The sequence below is a fragment of the Pan paniscus genome, chromosome 1 (genome assembly GCF_029289425.2).
Source record: "Pan paniscus chromosome 1, NHGRI_mPanPan1-v2.0_pri, whole genome shotgun sequence".
Lineage (NCBI taxonomy): Eukaryota > Metazoa > Chordata > Mammalia > Primates > Hominidae > Pan > Pan paniscus.
In genome coordinates, this window is record NC_073249.2 from 63,235,819 (window position 1) to 63,257,638 (window position 21,820).

The following is a 21,820-nucleotide window of genomic DNA, read 5'->3' on the forward strand; positions in this document are numbered from 1 at the left end:
TAAACTCTGTTTAAAGAATACTATTTCCTACCTCATAAGACTATTTTGGAGAATAAGTGAAATGCAGCATGTAAAAGGCCTAGCACAGTACCTGAAACACAGTAGGAGCTGAAATATTAGGTTGGTGCAAAAGTAATTGCAGTTTTTGACATTAAAAGTAACATGTTCATATTATTTTCTCAGTTGTGAATAGTATAGAAATTATACCCAGACTTATTTCCTATATCACAAAATCCCAGGGCAAGGAGATGTGCTTTCAATGCATAGTGGCCTGAGTGTCAGACAAAAGGAAGTGTTGTTTTAAATTTACACATAAATTTAATAAATTTATAAAACATTTCAGCATATCTGATATAGATAGAAAAAATGAATGGATTAATAATTGTTTGGACGAAGTTATGAATGATGGCCTTTTAGATCAAGAGATCTTAGCTTTTAAGGCCGATGGCAGGAAAAAACATCATATCCCACAATACATTCCTCTCCTTCTCTGCTGGAAATAGAGCACTGGACTATGTGACACCTGGACCATGAAATTGATCCAATAGCAATAATCATTCCTTCAGCAATGTGCTAGACACTGGGCAATGCAGTTCATATGTTTCAACACATTTACTTCTCACAAATCACCTATTAGGTTGGCGCTGTTATTGTTGTTATTATTATTATTTCTCAAATGAGGAAACCAGGGTGTGGAGGTTAGGTAATTTGCTCCAAATTGTACTGCTGTGAGTAGCATAGCCAGGATTCAAGTACACATCTGTCTGACTCTGGAGTCTGACCTCTTTACCACTCAGGCTGTTTTTGCTCAGTCTGTAATCTACTGTTGTTTTGGAATTTTCTTTTACAAAGGGACATTTTTTGTGATTCATTACATTATAAATACTAGCTTCTTTTAAAAAATTTCATTCAAGCAAAACACTCATTGTCTAGGCAATCCAACTTCTTTTAATTTAACTAAAACAGCAGACATAAACAAATTACAATTTATGTAGTCTGAATTTCACTACCATAAAACCAGAAGGCACAGTGTACATTTATCAATCCACAGTCTTTTCCTAGAATTGTCTGAAAACCAACAATGACATCATTGGGGGGTAGACTAACTTCATACCATATGACTGTATGGTGATGTGTTCTGCATATGTTATTATCTTGTTTTTTAATAAAGGTCATACGGGTAACACAATAAATATTTTAAAACTTCAGCTTTTCCCAAGTCAGCCACATCGTCCAGTCTTTACATCTACATATTTGCACTGTCATTTCCTGGGTAATTCTCTTTGTCTAATTTGACACCACTGTCTCCTATATAGTCGGGTCCTTACTTTAAAAAAAAAGTCCCTGTAAATAATTGTTCACTTGATAATTTCATCCTCTATAGGATAATTTAAGTTTTAAATATTTATGTTGGATCTGTGCAATGAAATAAAAATGTGTACAATGAAAGCAAGTACTTAGGCTTTACCATAACTAGCTGTGACATCCCTTTCCTCCACCACATAAAGAAGCAGAAATATGAACACAGAATTCAGAGGTTTAATTTAACATGATTGTGGTTTGGGGGCTCCAGCATCTGATGATAGTAATTATAGGCGTCTCTTGCCAAATTTAGTATTTTTGAAGTTGAGTCAAAGTTTTTATTTAAACCTAAATTTCAACTATTCATAAAGTTATTTTTATTATTTAGTCAGACACCTCAAATGCTGTTTCTCAGTGATTATCTTGAAACTCCAGAGATACCCATTAAAAAATGCTTTTCTCTTTACATGCTTTGAACTGTTAGGTTTTTGTGTCACTACTCTTTCATCTTTTTTAGCTTTGTATTTCTGATTTTTTGGCCAGTCCTAGCATAATTAAAGTCTAAAGCTATTCTAAAAGAGAATTAAGATCCTCAGCAAATCACTCTACAAGGTATTTTTACATATTCTGTCCTAAAATATTTTATTTGGATGAAATATTTAACATTTAAATTGAAAAGTTGAAAAATGACAAACCTGTTCAGAAGAGTGTACGTGGAAGAGAAAAAAATAGGATATGTTGAACTCTAAGTGTATAAATAGGAGTTCCCCACTAATTTTTTTTAACCAGCTGAAGAAATACAAACTTAACCAACCATCAAAATCTGTGTGTGTCAATTTACACTAAGTCCTCACTTAACATCATTGATAGGTTTTCGGAAACTGGGACTTAAAGCAAAACAAAACAATGTATAACAAAACTGATTTTACCATAGGCTAATTGATATAAACATGGGTTATATGGCATATTTCTGGTCACAAAAACATCACCAACCTCTAAAAAAAGACCAAAATACTTCCCATATTAAATATTTAAATAAGTGTGAGGTATATATGCATTTAAGAAGATTAATAAAAACAAGATAATTATTTACCTAATTATTCCTGTTCAGGGTGGCTGCTGGCTGGAGCCTCTCCCAGCAGTTCAGGGCACAAGGCGGGAACCATCCCTGGACAGGACACTATCCCATGGCAGGGCACACTTACACACACACACACTCAGACTGGGACCTTGTAGACGGGTTAATTCACTTAACTTGCACATCTTTGTGATGTGGAAGGAAACAGGAGTAATTGGAGAAAACCCACGCAGATGGAGAACATGCAAGCTCCACACAGACAGTGACCCTGGCTGGGAATTATTACTTTTTTATCTCATCAATATTGTTATGAAATGACATTGAATGGAATGAAGTTATTTGAGGTCCTGCTATATTTTCTTGTTGTTAGAATCAAGCCTTTAGTTTAATTTAAACCATCATTTTGGTCAGTCAGGAAGGTATAGCGATGTATTTCCTCCCACCCACTATGTGACCCTTGTAAAGTTATTCTTGCACAATTCTCCAATGTGCAATTATTGCACATTTTGAAACAGACTTACTCTGTCTTGAAATGAAATCCAGTGCCATCAATTCATAAAAACTGCTCAAACTACATTTAATAATAGAAACAGGAGATAATACCTTTCCAAAACACATTCCTGGTAGGCTGAATAATGACCGTCAGAGAGATTCAGATCCTAATCCCTGTAGCCTGTGAATATTGCTTTATTTGGCAAAAAGAGACTTTGCTGATTTAATTAAATTAAGAATTTTGAGATGGAGAGATTCTCCTAGACAATCTGAGTATCCCTAAATGTCATTTTAAGTATGAAGAAAGAGAGAGCCCTAACTAGAGAACGGAAGAAGGCCATCTTAACACTGACGTAGAGATTGGAGTGACGTGACCAAGAGATGAGGAATGCCAGCAGCCTCTAGAAACCAGAAGAGGCCAGGAATGCACTTTCACCTGGAAACTCCAGAAGGAACTAGCCCTCTGACAACACTGACTTTAGTCCAGTAAGACTCATCTTGGAATTCATGCCCCCAGATGTGTAAGAGAATAAATTTCTATTGTTAAGACAATAGAAATTAAAAGCCAGTACATTTGGGGTAATTTATTACAGCACCAATAGAAAACTGAGATAACATTTTACATATATGGCTGCATTTTATAAATAGGAGAATTGTTGCCAAATATGTTAAAGTCAATTTACTAATCTTTCAAAACCAGCATTCTCAAAGTTCAGTAATGAAGTGAGAGAACTTCTGGTTTCCAGTTCAGTATGTAAGGAGTTTAAAAGTTGCTCCGGTGTCCTAACAAGTTTTTAAAAACTCAACAAACTGAAAACATCAATTCTTCTTTAATCTGTCATAGAAATGAGGTCATAGGCACTTACCATTTGTAAATTTGTTTACATGGATTAACTCATTTACATGGATTAATACAACTGTTAATTGTGAGACACAGGATTTAGGGACATTTTACAGACACAGAAATGTTAAGCAATTTGCCTAAACCCTGTCCTCCAGTGCGCTCTGAGAAGGCACCACAGTGCTTTTCTTCCTCGAATAGGTAAATCCTTTCCATGTAAGCTGGCTATTTTTTGAGGTACCAGTTTGAAGTATCATTTCAAATAATTATCATTATTTAGACTTATAAAATATAAAATAATACCTAATCATCAATTCTAAGTTCCCCATTATAGTGAGATTTAATTGATATTACATTCTTTAAAATGTACTGATTTATCAAATACAAATAAAGAACCTTCTACGTACATGACACCACTGCAGTAGAGTTGGCCATTGAGGAGCTAACAATCCACCAAAGAAATGCCATGAGTAAGTATAACAAAGAGATGGTCAGATAAATCATTTCCAAGCAAATGCTTTCTTAATTCACTGAGTTTAGATATTTTTAAACATCAAATGTATTTGTTTTCCTAAGTTTGGTCACTCTTGGCTGGGGTCAAAAATAAATGTCTATTTCCTTATTTAACGTTTTCTTTACCAACTGCTCACCACCAAGTGGTTGTTTCAATTAACCAACTGTTACATAATCTAGCTTAAAAGAAGGGCCAGGCCTGGTGGCTCAGACCTGTAATCCAAGCACTTTAGGAGGTAGAGGCAAGAGGATCGCTTGAGCCCAGTGGTTTGAGAGCAGCCTGGGCAACGTGGTAAAACCTCGTCTCTACAAAAAATACTAAAATTAACCAGGCATGGGGGCGTGCACCTGTAGTCCAGGCTACTTGGGAGGCTGAGGTGGGAAGATCACCTGAACTCTGGGAGGTCGAGGCTACAGTGAGCTGAGATCATGCCACTACACTCCAGCCTGGATGACAGGGATTGTAAAGGAGAAAAACCACTGAACAATTTAATCCAAGGACTATTAATGGTTTTACTATTATAAGTTGAATGAATGAATAACTATGGTAAAAGTGACTGAATTATAGACTCAGCATCTGCTCAGTTCCAGAGAGTTGAGCCACAAAATACTTTCAACTTCATGAGTAATATTTTTACTAATACATAGAATTCACTTTTTCTGGGTGAAGGATTTCATGTAATACAATATCTGTAATAGCACTGACTAGCCCTTTTCTGACAAAAGTTTTCTCAGCAGCAATTTGAAGTTTAAGAAACTGTAAACCCTGGTAAGCCAACAATGTATTGCGATGGTAGTAAGAAATAAATATTCACTTAATTCAATAAAGTAACTCTTCAATGTTATTTTTATATTAGCCAAAATTTAAGACAGAATAAGCATAAACAAATAACTAAAGGAAATATAATCCAACCCAATAAAATAAATAGTATACTTTCTATTTATTTTTCAATACTTGCCAAGTTTTATAAATGTTCAGGTCCTATACTAATAAAAAATTTTAATAATAGGTTCCAAACTATAGACTCAAAATGCAAAGCAAAAAATCAGATAAATAACCCCAAAGAGAAATAATACAAATACGTTCATTATAAAGGTATGTATTTCTAATATTCAAAGGCAAGATATATAGATGTTTGAGCATGCTAAACTGTAGTCTCCCATAAAAGAAATGAGTCCTGAACATCCCAGAGTTAAAGAAAAGGATGAGGTTTTTAAAGTAGGCACTAAAATTATTTGAATTAAGACACATGAAAAGATACATAGAAATGAGGGAAGCAGAGGAAGCAAAAATAAAAATACTGATAATAAAATTATTAGCTGCTCACTATATGCTAGTTATTATATTAAGTAATTTACATTTATTAGATTCTCACATCCATGAAATAAAGTCAATATTCTTATCATTTTATAGATTAGGAATCAGAGGCCCAGAGAAGGATATCACTACAACAATGAGCAAAATAACTGGGACTTGAGTGTGGGCATTTCTTACTCTAAAAACAATGTTCTCAACCACTGCCATGTGCTAACCTACTTAGCAAGCAAAAATAAATAGGAAAAAATGACTCTTTTAATTTTGTGTGGTTTTCTACTTTGAAATAATTTCAAGCACACCTAGAGGTAAGAATACTACAAAAGAGAATTTTAAACAAATGTGATAAAATGTTAACAATTGAAGAATCTGAGAGAAGAATATTATGGAGTTCCATGTATTATCCTTGTAACTTTTTGGTATGTTTAAAATTATTTCTAATTTAAAAGTCACAAAAAAATTTAAATGTGTATTTTTACACATTTTTTTCCTTAGCCAGAATCATTAGAGAGTAAATTTGTAGATGTGGTGCCCCATTATCTCTAAATACTTTAGTGTGTATTTCCTAAGAGTAAGAACATTCACTAATTGTCTTAATAATGTCCTTAAAACCCAAGAACTATTGTAATCCAGAATCCTGTAATCCAGGATCATATATTGCATTTAGCTGCCATGTCTCTTTAATCTCCTTAATCTGAAATAGTTCTTTTTCTGTCTTTCACAACCTTCCCCATAGAAGGCCAGTTACTTTGTAGAATGCCCCTCAATTTTGTTTTTGTCTGATATTTCCTCATGATTAAATTCAGACTACATATTTTTGGTAAGAATATCACAGAAGCTGTGCTGTGCCTTTTTCAGAATCAGAATGCACATGATGTCAGTTCATCTCATTGTTGGTGATTTTTAACTGCTCATGTCATTAGATGGTTTCTATCAGGTTTTTCCACTGTAAATTTGATTTTTTTCCCTTTGTAATTTATACATAATTTGTGGGGAAATAACTTGAGGCTATATAAATATCCTGCTCCTCATCAAATGGCCACACAATAGGTTTAGCATCCATTAATAATTCTTACCTGAATGAAATATTACCATGATGGTTACCTAATAGTCATCTTTTAACTCTTTATTCCTTCTACATCTTGGTTGGCATTTTACTATAAAGATGGGATTTTCCTTTTCCCCCATTTATTTATATCAGTATATACTCATAAGTCCTTACTTTATTCTATAGATTAAATCCATTATTATTGTAATTTTGATGCTCAAATTTTTCCAGATTTGGCCAGTGGAGCCCTTTCAAGCTGGTTCCTGTATCCTTCCGATACATCTCCATGATTTTTTTAGCATGCTTTAATTTTTGGCATAAGATTGTATCTTAGGCTCATTTTGTACTTTTCTGTTCCAGCCCTAGCTAGTTTCTTTCCCAACATGCCTTGATTTATTTTAGTGAAGACATTGTTTAGAAATCAAGATTTTGGTACTAAGTATACTCACTACTACTGGAGTATCATTGTTTTGGGCCCTCTTAGTGCACAGAGCTGGGAAATGTACACACATACATAGGTAGATGACAGGGATAGATAGATGGGTGGATAGATAGGTTCAATAGATGATAGACAGATAGATGATAGATAAACAGAGAGATAGTCAGATAGCTGACAGGCAGGTAGATAGAACAAGCTGTGAATTCATACCGATATCTTCAATCCCAATCCAACATCACAGGATTCACTCTAATCTTTTCCCAATCCATGGCTGTCTTCCTGTCAACAATGAGGAATCAGACTTCTTTTACACTCAATTTATTTGTTGCCCAATCCTTAAAAACACGTAAAGCAGTAACATATTACTAACTTACAACATCAAAAACAACAGTGCTACTTATTAAAGTTCAGTACTTGTGTATAGTTCTTTTGGTCTTTATTCCTAGGTTAAGTTTCCAAAATACTATATCAAAAGATAACCTGGGTCCATTGCTCCCATCTTCAATGTGGTTGTATTTTTGTTTGAAATAGTTTCACTTGTTTCTGTCTGTATTCCATTTTAGATTCCTCTGATTTTTATTAGATTTATTTTGTGGGTTTAGTTTGAGTATGTAAAATATTAGCAAGATTACAAAAGTTAAAACTCTATGAAAAATTATACTTGGGGAGGCATCACTATCTCATTCTCAACTCTTGATTCTCACTCACTTCTAGTAGGTAACCAATCTTATTGGTTTCTGGGTTTTTCATTCCTGCGTTTCTTTTTGCAAAAATAAACAGATATATGTATATTTTCTTGTATCTCCTTCTCTCTCTTACCCAAAAGATAGCATGCTATATATACTTCATACAATTTAACTTTGCTTTTCCGACTTAACAACATATTCTGCAAATCACTTCATATCAGCCTTAGAGATTTTTTTCTTTTAAACTTCCATAGTACTTCATTCTATGGATGTACCATAGTTAATTTAACCAACCTCCTATGGATGGACATTTAGGTTGTTCCCAATATTGTAAAATTATAAACAATGCTTCAATAAATAAATATGTGCATATACATTTTCATATAGTTAGAGATATATTTTCAGGGTAAATACTCAGAAGTGGAATTGTTAGGTCAAAAGGTAATAACATATGTAATTTTGTTAGATAATGTCAAATTTTCCTCTATAAGTTTTATACCAATTTTTATTCCTACCAGGAGTGTACGAAAGTGCTATCTCACATCTTGCCAGCAGAATATGTTGCCAAGATTTTTGAATTTTTGCTTATCTGATAAGCCAGGAATGGTATCAGTATAATTTTACTTTCTCATATTCTCATTTCTCATATTATGAGTAAAACTGAACATATTTCCTTATGTTTAAGAGCTATCTATGTATGTAGATATGTTTTATATATAATATACATATTATAGACTATATGGTGTTAGAAGTTAGAATAATGATTACTCTCAGAGAAAGACAAATGGTGACTGGCAGTGAAATATGAAAATTCAATGAGCTCATGATATGTGCACTTTTTGAATATATTTCATTGAAAGATATTTTTTAATAATGAATGTCTTCCAAATAGAAGAAGGAATGTAAAGGGATTAAAGAAAATATAATCAATCAAAAGGAAGTTTGGTAATAAGAGAGGAAGGCAAAAATTCAATCATATAAATGTCATTAAAAAATTAAAACACAAAATAAAATGATAGGTGTTAAATCTATCAGACATCAAAACAAATGTACATGGACTAAATTATCCAATTAAAAGAGAGACATTAGCAATTTGTATAGAATAGACAGTACACACCTGTATGGTATTTACAAGAGACATTGGTTTTTTCTTTATAATGGCCATCCTAACAGATATAAAGTGATATCTTAAAGTGGTTTTGATTTGCACTTCCCAGATAATGAGTAATGTTCAGCATCTTTTCATATACTTATTGGCCATTTGTATGTCTTGCTTGAAGAAATGTCTATTCAAATCCTTTGTCCAGTTTTTATTTTTTCAATTTACTACTGCTCTGCAAAGGTTTCAACTTTTTAATAAGGTTATGTGCTTTTTGCTATTGAGTTGAAGGAGTTCCTTATATATTTTAGATATTGACCCCTAATTAGATAAGTGGCCTGCAAATATTTTCTTCCACTTCATGGGCTGGCTTTTCATTACGTTAAATGTTTCCTTTGCTTGCAGAAACTTTTTAGTTTGATATAGTATCATTTGTCTATTTTCACTTTTGTTGCCTGTGCTTTTGGTGACATATCCAAGAAATCATTGCCAAGACTAATGTTACAAAGTTTTCTCCTGTTTTCTTCTAGGATTTTTACAGTTTCAGGTTTTATATTTAAGTCTTTAATCCATTTTGAGTTGATTTTGTATACAGTGTAAGATAAAGGTCTCATTTCATTCTTTTACATGTGGAATCCAGTTTCCCAACACCATTTTGTTGAAAAAAACTGTTCTTTCCCCATCATGGGTTCTTGGCACCCTTGTTATAAATCAGTTGACCATATATGTGTGGGATTATTTCTGGACCCTTTATTCTGTTGCATTGCTATACGTGTCTGTCTTTATGTGGGTACCATACTACGTTAATTACTGTAGCTTTGCAACCAACTTTGAAATCAGGAAGTGTTATGCCTACAGTTTTGTTCTTTCTAAAGACAGTTTAGGGTATTTGGGGTCCTTTGTGAATTTTAGGATTGTTTTTCCTATTTATATAAAAAATTAGATTATTGATAAGGATTAAATACAACCTGTAGATTGGTTTAGGTGGTATTAAAATTTTAACATTATTAAATCTTCCACTCTAGGAAAATGGGATGTCTTTACAATTTATTTTCAGTAATGTCTTATAGTTTTCAGGATCTGAGTCTTTTATCTATTAAGTTGTTAAGTATTTTATTCTTTTTGATGCAATTGTAAATGAGATTGTTTTCTCTAATTCCCTTTAACATAGTTCACTGTTAGTGTATAGAGACACAATTTATTTTCGTATGTTGATTTTTATCCTGCAATACCATTAAATATATTTGTTAGCTCTAACAGTTGGGTTTTTTATTTTTTATTGATACAGAATAATTATACATATTTATGAGGTACATGTGATATTTCAATACATGCATACAATGTTTAATGATCAAATCATGGTATTTAGGATATGCATCTACTTGAATATTTATCATTTCTTTCTGTTGGGAACATTTCACATCTCTTCTAGATAATCTATCATTATTAACAGTAGTCACCCTACAGTGCTATCAAAACTTATTCCTTCTGTCTAACTCTAGTTTTGAACTCATTAACCAATTTCTCTTCATATCCTACCCCTTCCCAGCCTCTGTGAACTAGCATTCCATTCTCTACCGCCATGAGATAAACTTTTTTAGTTCCCATTTATGGGTAAGAATATGCAATATTTGTCTTTCTGTACCCGGCTTGTTTCACTTAAGATAATGTCCTGTCTCTATCTCTTTATTTCTTTAAAAAAAAAAAAGTAGAAAATGTAAGTGAAACAAATTAAGCAATAGTTAAGCAATGCAGCATTGATTATTTCCTTAGACAATTTTATGGTCATGTGATGTACTGCATACCAGTCAAAATAATAGTTAGGAGATTTTAAATATCTGGTGCCATACACGTCATAGAAAATTTCGCTAAGTTGTCTATACTTCTGATTAGATGTTTGAACTCATACAAATTAAAAGGTAAATTTGGCAAAATCAACCCCCCCCCTTTTTTTTTTTTTTTTTTTTTTTTTTTTGAGATGGAGTCTCACTCTGTCACCCGGGCTGGACTGCAGTGGCGTAATCTCAGCTCACTGCAACCTCCGCCTCCCGGGTTCAGACAATTCTCCCACTTCAGCTTCCCGAGTACCTGGGACTACAGGCGCCCGCCACCGCACCCGGCTAATTTTTTGTATTTTTAGTAGAGACGGGTTTTCACCGTGTTAGCCAGGATGGTCTCGATCTCCTGACCTCGTGATCCGCCCGCCTCAGCCTCCCAAAGTGCTGGGATTACAGGCGTGAGCAACTGCGCCCGGCCTGTTTTATTCTTTTATTACCATTTTTCCCTGAGTTTTGAATCATTCATATCTTTATTTAAAACCACTTCCCAGTTATTTCAAACTTTCTTAATTCCTGTGAATCTTTACCACTGCTCTTCTTCTGGCTTGGTTTCTGATGTCTTTCAAGGAATCATCTTTTCATATCTTACTGTATTTTTTGCCATTTACCTTTTATTCCACTTTAAATCTTCATTGCTTTGATTGGAAAGTCTCCAGAAAAACACCTTTCTTGATCTTGTTTCCATGCCCTGAAAGCCCATAAAAGATGTGTTTTTAAAAAAATCAAATCTCATTATTGAACATCTTTAGTGGAGTCAGCCTTTCACTTCTGGTATTTTGTTTTCTCATGTTACATCGTGGTCTTTAAAAGAGGAAAATGAAAATACCACTTGCATTTGTAAATTTCTCGGTTTTCTGCCAGAGACTTCATAGAAATCCTTTTTGAGTTCTCTTCTGAGAATAACATTCATTTTCTGCAAAAATATGCATAATGGAATGTGAAAACCATATTATTTGTTGCATTTGGGATGCATTCCCTGTGAAGATAGCAAAATATGTGGAGTAAAATTGAAACATGCTCAGATTTTTTAAAAAGAATATGTGGGCCGGGTGCGATGGCTCATGCCTATAATCCCAGCACTTTGGGAGGCCAAGGTGGGAAGATTACTTGAGGTCAGGAGTTTGAGAACAGCCTGGTCAAAAAGGTGAAACCTCATCTCTACTAAAAATGCAAAAATTAGCCAGGCATGGTGGTGCAGGTCTGTAATCCCAGCTACTTGGGAGGCTTAGGCAGAAGAATTGCTTGAATCTGGGAGGCAGAGTTTGCAGTGAGCTGGAATTGCACCACTGCATTCCACCCTAGATGACAGAGCAAGAGTCTGTCAAAAAAAAAAAAAAAAAAGAAAGAAAGAAAGAAAAGAAAAGAAAAAGAAAGAAATGTGATCCCCAAAGTTGGAGGTGGGGCCTTACTGGGAGGTGTTTAGGTCATGGGAGCAGATCCCTCCTGAATGGCTTGGTGCCCTCCCAGCAGTAAGGAGTTCACATGAGATCTGGTTGTTAAAAAGTCTGGGACCTCCCTCCTGTCTCTCTTGCCCCACTTTCACCATGTGACACACAAGCTCCCCTTTGCCTTCTGTCATTAATAAAAGCTTCCTGAGGCCTCACCAGAAGCAGTTACTGATGCCATGCTTCTTGTACAGTTTGCAGAACCATGAGCCAAATAAACCTCTTTTCTTTATAAATTGCCCAGCCTCAGGTATTCCTTTGTATCTAGTGAAACCAAATGGACTATCATGGAAGCTTCCTTCAGTACAAATAAAAATTTCTTGACGATGGAGGATAATGCTCTATCCTCCATCTTTTGACAATATTTTTCAAAAGATGGACGATAAAACATTAAATTGCTACTCCAGAGTTAATTCTGTCCAGCAAAAAAATAACCAGCCAGTAACAAGGATGTGTTGTAAACCTTCAAAAGGAAGCAACTAAGGGACTTAAGCTACAAAAAGAAAAGAAAAGGAAGGCTGACTATAGAAGAGTAAGTGCTACAGATATATAGAAGGCAATAAGCATTACAGAAGGCAGGTGCCTGTAATCCCAGCCACTTGGGAGGCTGAGGCAGGAGAGTTACTTGACCCCAGCAGTTCAAGGCCAGCCTGGGTAACATAATGAGATCCCTTCTCTTAAAAAAAAAAAGTTATATATTCTTTTGCCAAAGACTCTCTAAAATAAATAACATCAGGAGATAATAAAATTCTGACAATAACTATCTCCACATATTTTTAGGAAAGGAGAAAGATAAAGTGGCTGATGGTGTAACATCTCAGTGAATGCCCAGATGATTTGTTAAAGGATACTATAAAAAGGTAGAAAAAAGGGTATGCAATCAAATATGATAAAATAAAATTAAGAATACTATAATCCAAAGTAAAATAGGTTTCAAAAATATGTTTGAAAAGATTTTAAATTATGCATATAGTAAGAAGACAATGAAGGAAGATATGTCTCCTCTTTACATGAGTAATAAATTGCTAAGAGAAAGAGAAACTGGAATTCTTACCTTGCTTTCCTCTTCTCAACCAAGAAGAATAAAATTCAGACAAGAAAGAGTAGAACATATATTGGAAAAGGGAAATAAAATCCTAAACAGAAGAAATTACAGGACTATCTCATTCTGGTAAGTCTTTTCAGCAGTATGGTCTTGTTTCCAAACATGCCCTTCCAGCTCTAAATTTAATTCTGCTATTTGAAGACTGAGGGACATGTTTTCAAGTTCAAAGTAAGGAAAGGTTTATTTTTAGTAAAAACGATGTCTGCCACAGCGCCTGCTTCATTTACACCCTTTATTACTAAAAGTTCCCCAGCCCCTACTGAAAGGGAGCCCTATGTAGATCACTAACCTTGCCATCTGGCTAAAGCTGATTAGACCAAGGGTGTGACCTTGGCCAAATTATGCCAATGGCATAATGAAGCAAAATGGTTTTGGCTAAACAAATCATATTCTCCCAGAATACTCATTTGGAAACATGGAAATAGCCAAGCTGTTATCAATAGATGGGAGGCTTAAAAAACTTCTATAGATAGGTGTCTTGAGTAGAGTCAAGGCCATGAGGGGGGTTATGGAAAACAGAACAAATAAGAAAATATATATTGAGGAAGCACAGGCTGTAAAGTAAAGGTGATATGGAAGGCCTTAGGAAGAGTATTAACTAGTGACAGAAGATCAGCCACGGCGGGAGGAGCAGGGTTGGGGGCAGGCAGTGCATGTGGTTAGTGGGATGGAAAGCCACAATCTTGGTGTTTGAGCCCTACTGGGAAGATCAACAGACCCCTCCCAGCTGCTAAGGTGTTTATGCCAGTATTGTATCCTCCAAGATTTTGAGCTGACATTCCATTCTCCTAGGACTAGAGTGTATAGCTGTCCTTGAACTCCTAAGGAATTCATGCTTTTCTTTCAATTCTGTCCTTACAATTAACTTTCTCACGCTCAAAAAGAAAAAAAAAAAAAGAGCAAGTAGATATGTATGACAGCCTTGGAACCAGAAGAATCTCCACTGAAGGCTGTTTAGGGTTTAAAGAAAATTCTGTAATTTCATCTTTTTAGAGCAGGTAATTTAATCTGCCCTAAACAGGAGACTTTACTGGTTAATAGTGTGGACCATGGAATTAAGTCATACCTGAATTCGAATGCTGGGGTCTGCATGGACATAATGTCAATATTTGAAACATAAAAACTGTTTTCTTGCTGCTGTATATAGAAGTACCTTGTCCACAGAAGAGTGCTTTCACACAGTAGGCATTCCACTAATATTGGGGAATAAATGCATCAGTTAGATAAGTTATAAAACTTATCCAAGACTGTCTCCTCATCTATAAAATTATACTTGACCTACCTCAGGGGATTGTTGTAAAGATTATGCGAAGTAAACAATTAGTACCTGACCTGGCATGATGAGCACTCAGAAAGTGTCCTAATTATTAATATTTTTATTTGTTTTCTAAGATATTTTCAGCTGGTTTATAATGTTTGTGCCTTGTAAAGTATTTAGTATTCTTAAAATTGGATGTAAAATCATATATAAAAATCTAAACACTATATCAACATATAATTCTAATACTTTTAAATGTTTTTACATCAATCAAGAATCATATGTGTGAAATAATGACCTTTTGGGCTTTGACTCTTGACAAGTTTTCATGATCTACAAAAATTACTCAATTCATAATTGAAGCAATTAGATCAAATATGCTTGTCCAAATTGTAGGCAAGTGTGTGATGTCCGTAAAGACCCCAAATCCCTCCAGTGAACAGGTGCCAGAGATAGCACAAAATAAAAAGCAAATTATGGAAATGTCTGTGTTGGGAAGGTGGGGGTAGGATAGGAATTGCTATAGTAATTTTTTTTTTACCGTAAGTCTCTATGCTTGTGCCTATATTACATGTTTGAACATATGAGTACCAAGCTATATTTGACAGTAACTTAAAACATATTTTTTGAATGTTAAAAGCACTATGACATTTTTTATCATCAAACTGAAATATTAAATTTCTTCACATTTGCCATCAGAAGGCATCTTTTAAGTTACATTTGTATTGCACCTGACTACATTCTAGATTCTTTAGCTAGAGAGAAAACACTCAGTTCATAAAAACTGAAAGTGAATTGCCCTGAGAAACTCTGTTGAAAAGCATATGTATAGCACACAAACTGGAACATGAAACCTGCTAAATGGGAGGTAAAAATTTGATTTAAGGATGAAAATCAAAGTTAATTTAGAAAATACTTTGATTTCTGGAAGAATCTCTGTGAAAATATTTATGGTTGTGACTCTCTTAAATATTGTAAATTTTATGTACTCTTCTCTATTCTTGAAATCAAATTCTACAATAAAAAATATATAAGCAAACAAAGTTCTGAAATGTGACAGGTTTCCCTCTTACTAACAAAGAGTAAATAAATGACAAATTAATTTAGTATAATAAAACATAACTATTAAAATTTATTTAGACACCATCACTGTTTAAATTGCATTAAGATCCACTTAAAGTTTCTGGGTGAAGCTACATATGACTAAACCTTATAATTTAAAAATCTAAATGTGTTCATTTTAATTGCCATTAATATTAAAAATTTTGTCCTCTTGCTAATTAAAAATTTCCAGTTTTAAGCTTAGAGTAAATTAAATCACCTACTTTGGCAAAGTTAGATGAGAATTTGGCTGTGAGGATGAAAGATGCTAGGAAAAGATGGAAGATTAAACACATGCATCTACTTCCCCTACATCTCAAAACTCCATTAAAAAACAGCAGGAAAGGAATTTTTAATGGTAAAAACCAGAAACAATAAAGAGAAGTGAAAAGGAGAAAATGCCAATAAAACTAGAATCCAGAAAGCAAATAGATCTGTAAAGACAGCCCATCTGAAAAAGTTGTATTAAAAGCCTGTAGTAAGAGAAGATGAAAATCATAGTATCTCTCTTATTCCTCCCAATGTTGTAGTAATCATAGCACTTCATTGTGATTATCTTTTTACTTACCTGTCTCCCCCACTAGACTGCAAGCCTCACGATATAGGAAATAGGGTTTATTTGTCTTTGTACCCTAGTGCCTAGCTACTGCTTGTTTCACACAGAGTAGGTGCTCAGTAGATGATTATGGGACTAATGAATACAACTCATGTTATTGCGATAAATAGTACTCATAATGACCTCTGTCTCTCATCTATTCAATGTGTTCTGTAAAATATAAACTGACTACTCTTTGTTTGGTTTTGCCTTATTATTAATGAACTGGCCTTGCTAATTCTGTCAATCCTATTACTTGTTCAGAGCTATTTCTGCAAGGGTCATCAATATCTGGAGATTTTAAATCTGAGCTTAAACCTATTGAAGTTCAAGACGAGTTCAGTAGACAGGGATTCTCACCCACTCAACAAGGACACCAGGCACAGAGATCCAAACTGTGAGTCCACAAGTAGTCCTTTTGATAATATAATTTTAAAAATTTTACCTTAGGGGAAAGAATGGTGATTCACTGTTTATATATTATTGTGTTAATGTAAAATAGTTCAAAGTACATAAAGTTTTGAATTATCTACTATAAAGACAATTAAATACAGCGTATCCTTCTCTCTTTCAGTAATTTCCACCAGTCATCTTCACTAATACAGATTCAGAGTAAACAACACAATTTTGAGCCTGATATTCTAGACTGTTAAAATAAGACCATGACTGGAGAATTCATTTTGCAATTTTAAATTTCCTTTGAGTGAAGGGAGAACTGAAGGGAATAAATGATGAGTCCTCGCACTTTATGTGTGAAGATCTGGCTCCCAAGTTGGAAAAAGAGTGCGGTAGTTGCCCCTTATCCAAGGGGGATATGTTCCAGGACCCCCACTGGATGCCTAAAACCATAGATAGAACTGAACCTTGTGTGTATACTATGTTGTTTTCCTGAACATACATACCTGTGATAAAGTTTAATTTATAAATTAGACACAGTCAGAGGTTAACAATAATCACTAATAATAAAATAGAACCTTTATAACCATATGCTAGCATCACAACACTTGCGCTTTGGGACCTTATGAAGTAAATAAGGGTTACTTGAACACAAGCACGGCAATAGTCAATCTGATAACCAAGACAGTAATGCATACGGTGTGGATATGGTATACAAAGAGATGTTTCATGTTCCAGGCCAGAGAGAGCAGGATAGTGTGAGATTTCATCAAGCTACTCAGTACACTGCAAATCTAAAACTTGCAAATTTTTTATCTCTGGGATTTTTCATCTAATATTTTTGGACCAAGGTTGACCAAGGGTAACTGAAATCACAGAAAGAAAAACCTCAGATAAGTGAGGACTGCTGTATTCATCCAGCGCTAAGGCATGTTTTGAGGCTTTTCCTTAGTAGTATGTTGTTGTGGCGGTGGTTTGTTGGTGGTTTTTAATTTTTAAAGTAGAAATAATGTTTGTTTTGAAAGGTTACTTTAGCAATTTAATGAAACAGAAATAATGTTTTTAAAAGAAAAGAACACTGAGAGTTTGCTGATATTTCTTAAATTTGGTGAAAATTTTCTTTCAATTGGTTTTTTTTTCTATTTTGTTTCCATGGAGGTTATTATTATTACTAATAAACCTTACAGTTTGCATCATGAAAATAAGTGCAGTAATTGATTTGCAATGGAGTATTTTTATTAACTGCAAAAATAGCTTCTAACTATAGAATCCATTTTAAATATATATATATACACACACATATTGTCCATTGTACGTGCTACTTAGAATCACCTAATATTAAAGCTAGAAAAAACTTTAGAGATCATCTCATTCATCATGACAATTTCTGCCCAAATACTATGTTTATAAGTGGATGTGATATTATATAAGTCATTATCAAAATATATATGAACCATTCATAATAATGTCTGTAATGGAATTCAAACAATATGTACAGGAATATGTATATTTACAAGATAAAGAGATACTTTAAAAAAGATGGCTGTTATGAATTTCTAAAATTCTATTTTCTCCAGAACAAGTAAAAGAATATCTGTATGTCGTAATAGCAAACTTGGATAGGTGGATGTCTTTTCACTAGGAACAAGAATTCAGTTATGACTTTTAAAGCTCATATTTCCAGAGTAAATTTTTTTTACTGATGATACAGGATAACAGATAGGAAATTGATATTTGCTATGCATTCCTGACATACTAATTGTTTAAAAGGCTCCCTACAACTCCCCTGCCCAGTCCCATTTGTTGAAAAAGCAAAACTATTTGAGTAGGGTAGAAACAGAAAATATTACATCAGTTCTATAGTGTCTTATATCAAAATTTCTATCATAGTTTTTCTATCAAAGTTCTTATGAACTTTATCTAGATACTGGGAGTGGGGGGAAGTCAGGCATAAAGTAAGGAAAAATTTCAACAGCATCAAGATGAATGTTTTGTATTTAAAAGAAAGAAAACAAACATTTGCTGACTGCCAACAATTTTCTAATTTGTTATAGCCATTTTGAGGACCATGTGTCCTGTATTCCACTCATGTGTCCCAAAATTTAATTTTAAAGAAAACTCTTATTATGATACCACAAAATGTAAAAATTGACCTATCCCAAAATTAACAACTAACATAACTGAAGGTGGCAACAAAAATCCTAAGTTTTGTCTTACTCCATTAGAGAACTGAAATTCAGAAAAGATATATAAAGCATTACAACATAAATGCAAAAAGGAAAATCAAACAGAAAATCACCTATGATCCGCAAAATCATGGGTAGGGAAGACAATTCACTGGAAAACAAGTATGCTACATTCAAATTAAATAATCATTCCCATTTTCCAATTCCAATTAATTCAAGAAATTAATTGTTATGAGGCATAAAATCCCCTGTGTGTCTCTTGTGGAGACACTGAAAGTCTCCACAAGCCCAGTAATACTTTCATGATCTGACATGGTGTTGTCAAACCTATCTGATATGAAATTCTCACCACTGATAATTTATTTTAACAAGAAAGGAAAGGTACAACTGCTTTCTATAGAGTCCAATATGACATTGGGGAAGATATTCTTGGAAGGGGTTAAAACACTTCATATTAATGTGTCTGTATTGGTGAGCATATTAGCTTAGCTTAGTTGATCAGATTAGCTCACAGTCACCTTAGAAAACAGGAAAGCAGAGACCTAAGGAGATGTATGGTTAGAGGTAGAGAAAAGTAGGACATAAAGCCCTGCAAAGGTGACTAGAACACAGTGTGACACTCCGTGGGGCACAGATCAAGATACCAAATGTAGATTTCTAGCAATAGAATGAAGCAGAATGTCTGTCAATTTTGCCCACTTAGCAGTTTTTCTTAGTTTTAGCCATCTCAAAGCATAGTATGTGCCAGGTAGTGCCTTCAAGATAGATAACTTACTAAATTTCACTTCAGTTGATTTAAGAGGCATTTCACTTCCATACTTGATTTCCAGTCTGCTATTTTTATCCCATGTTTAATCATGTTCAGTCATTACAATGCCTTTTTAGTGCAGCACCTTCTCTGAAACAGTTTCTTATTCTATGTGTTTCCAAAAGGGAATATGAATATATGCTTTCATGTAAATGAAAGAAAAAAGATTGTTTATTTTAAATTTAACAAAACAAAAAACAATCTTACTCTGAAAATTTTACATTGGAGCTACTTCAATGCTCTATGTTTTCTGCGTTTTGTACATCCATGGAAAGATGTCAGGTATGCTATAGGTAAATAGATAATTTAATGTTTGGCTGTTTAATTTCTTTACTTTGTACTTGGGGAAACCAGTATGAGAATAAGACTGTGAAAACCTTTCATCATAATTTGCAAAAAGAAAAAAGGAATAAGGATACATTTACCTGAACCTCAGCCCTTCTAAATAAAATCTATTGTTTCTACTGAGCATCAACCTTTTAGTTTGCTAGGGATAATAACAGTTATTGAAATGCCAAAAATATTTTTTCTCTGTGTGGAAAACATTGCATGTGATATATTTTTTAGATGTTCTACTAGTTACTTGATCCGACCTGGACTAAAGTGAGTATATATGCTGTATACTAAATCTGTGTACCACTTTTCTGATTTACTTTTTTAGAGCAATACCCTTAATTTTACTGCAGTTAGTATAGAATACTATTATTTTCCTTAACATCAAAACAAGCCAGTAACTGGCCAAATAAATAACTGGCATTTGTATTATCTAACATGCAGAGGAATACTGGCATGCATATATATATTTTATTTTTATTTTTTATTTTTTATTTTTTGAGACAGAGTCGCGCTCTGTTGCCCAGGCTGGAGTGCAGTGGCGCAATCTCGGCTCACTGCAAACTCCGCCTCCCAGGTCTACGCCATTCTCCTGCCTCAGCCTCCTGAGTAGCTGGAACTACAGGCGCCCGCCACCACGCCCGGCTAATTTTTTTTTTTTTTTTTTTTCGGTAGAGACAGGGTTTCACCGTGTTAGCCAGGATGGTCTCGATCTCCTGAACTCGTGATCCGCCCGCCTCGGCCTCCCAAAGGGCTGGGATTACAGGCGTGAGCCACTGCGCCCGGCCACTGGCCTATATTTTTGTGGGCTCTTCTGTGGCATCCCAGGATTGGGGGTCCACAGGCATGGAAAGAACTAGTGAATAGTCAAAAAAAAAATGAAAGAGTTAATTTTAGGTATGCCTCATTTCCCTAACTGCAATTTTAAAGGGTAGGTGGGGAATCCTGAAAAATCCAGAGGCTCAAAGCTTTAGAAATTAAAGAAAAGGCAGGCTATGGAGACAGAGAAATAGTGGACAGCATCGGTGTAAAGTCATTCTTTGCAAAAGTCAGAACCAGGAGCTATGAACTGAAATATATTCCCTCAAAATTCATACATTGAGCCCCTAACCCCAAATATGACAGTATTTAGAAATAGGGGCTTTGTAGAAGAAATTAAAGTTAAATGAGGTCAAAGGGTATGGCTCTGATCCCATAGAATTACAAGAAAAGACACCGGGGAGCTAACCCACTCTCTGTCATGTGAGGACACAGTGAGAAGGCAGCCATCTGCAAGCCAGGAAGAAGGCCGGCACCAGAAACCAGCCTTACTAGATCTTGATCTGAGACTTTTAGCCTCTGGAACTATGAGAAAATTAACTTCTGTTTTTTAAGCCACACAGTCTATATTTCGTTATAGCAGCCCAAGCAGACAAAGGTACCTAGCAACTGTGTTTATCTATGACTTCTGACAAATAGAAGAGTGGCAGAAAGTTTGAGAGAATGAAGTGTTAGTTTTCAAACATAAGCCACACACTGAGATTTTATACAAAACTTGGGCTAGATCATAAAAAGCTTAAGAAACAAATAGACTTATTTTAGAAATTGATCTTAGGCGTGGGCAAGGACTTCATGTCCAAAACACCAAAAGCAATGGCAACAAAAGCCAAAATTGACAAATGGGATCTCATTAAACTAAAGAGCTTCTGCACAGCAAAAGAAACTACCATCAGAGTGAACAGGCAACCTACAACATGGGAGAAAATTTTCACAACCTACTCGTCTGACAAAGGGTTAATATCCAGAATCTACAATGAACTCCAACAAATTTACAAGAAAAAAACAAACAACCCTATCAAAAAGTGGGCGAAGGACATGAACAGACACTTCTCAAAAGAAGACATTTATGCAGCCAAAAAACACATGAAAAAATACTCATCATCACTGGCCATCAGAGAAATGC

The 21,820-nt window shown here is 34.5% G+C and overlaps 1 protein-coding gene across 1 annotated transcript in view; it reads right to left on the reverse strand.

Annotated features, from left to right (window-relative positions):
• ODR4 (odr-4 GPCR localization factor homolog) overlaps positions 1-21,820 on the reverse strand; it is a 173,201-nt gene that overhangs the window by 65,391 nt on the left and 85,990 nt on the right. Inside the window, exons 16-17 of the mRNA XM_063602911.1 lie at positions 11,260-11,339; positions 7,239-7,363 (exon numbers count right to left, since the gene is read on the reverse strand). Of these exons, the coding sequence (XP_063458981.1) occupies positions 11,281-11,339 (59 nt within the window). The 3' untranslated portion in view covers positions 7,239-7,363; positions 11,260-11,280. The remainder of the gene's footprint in view (positions 1-7,238; positions 7,364-11,259; positions 11,340-21,820) is intronic.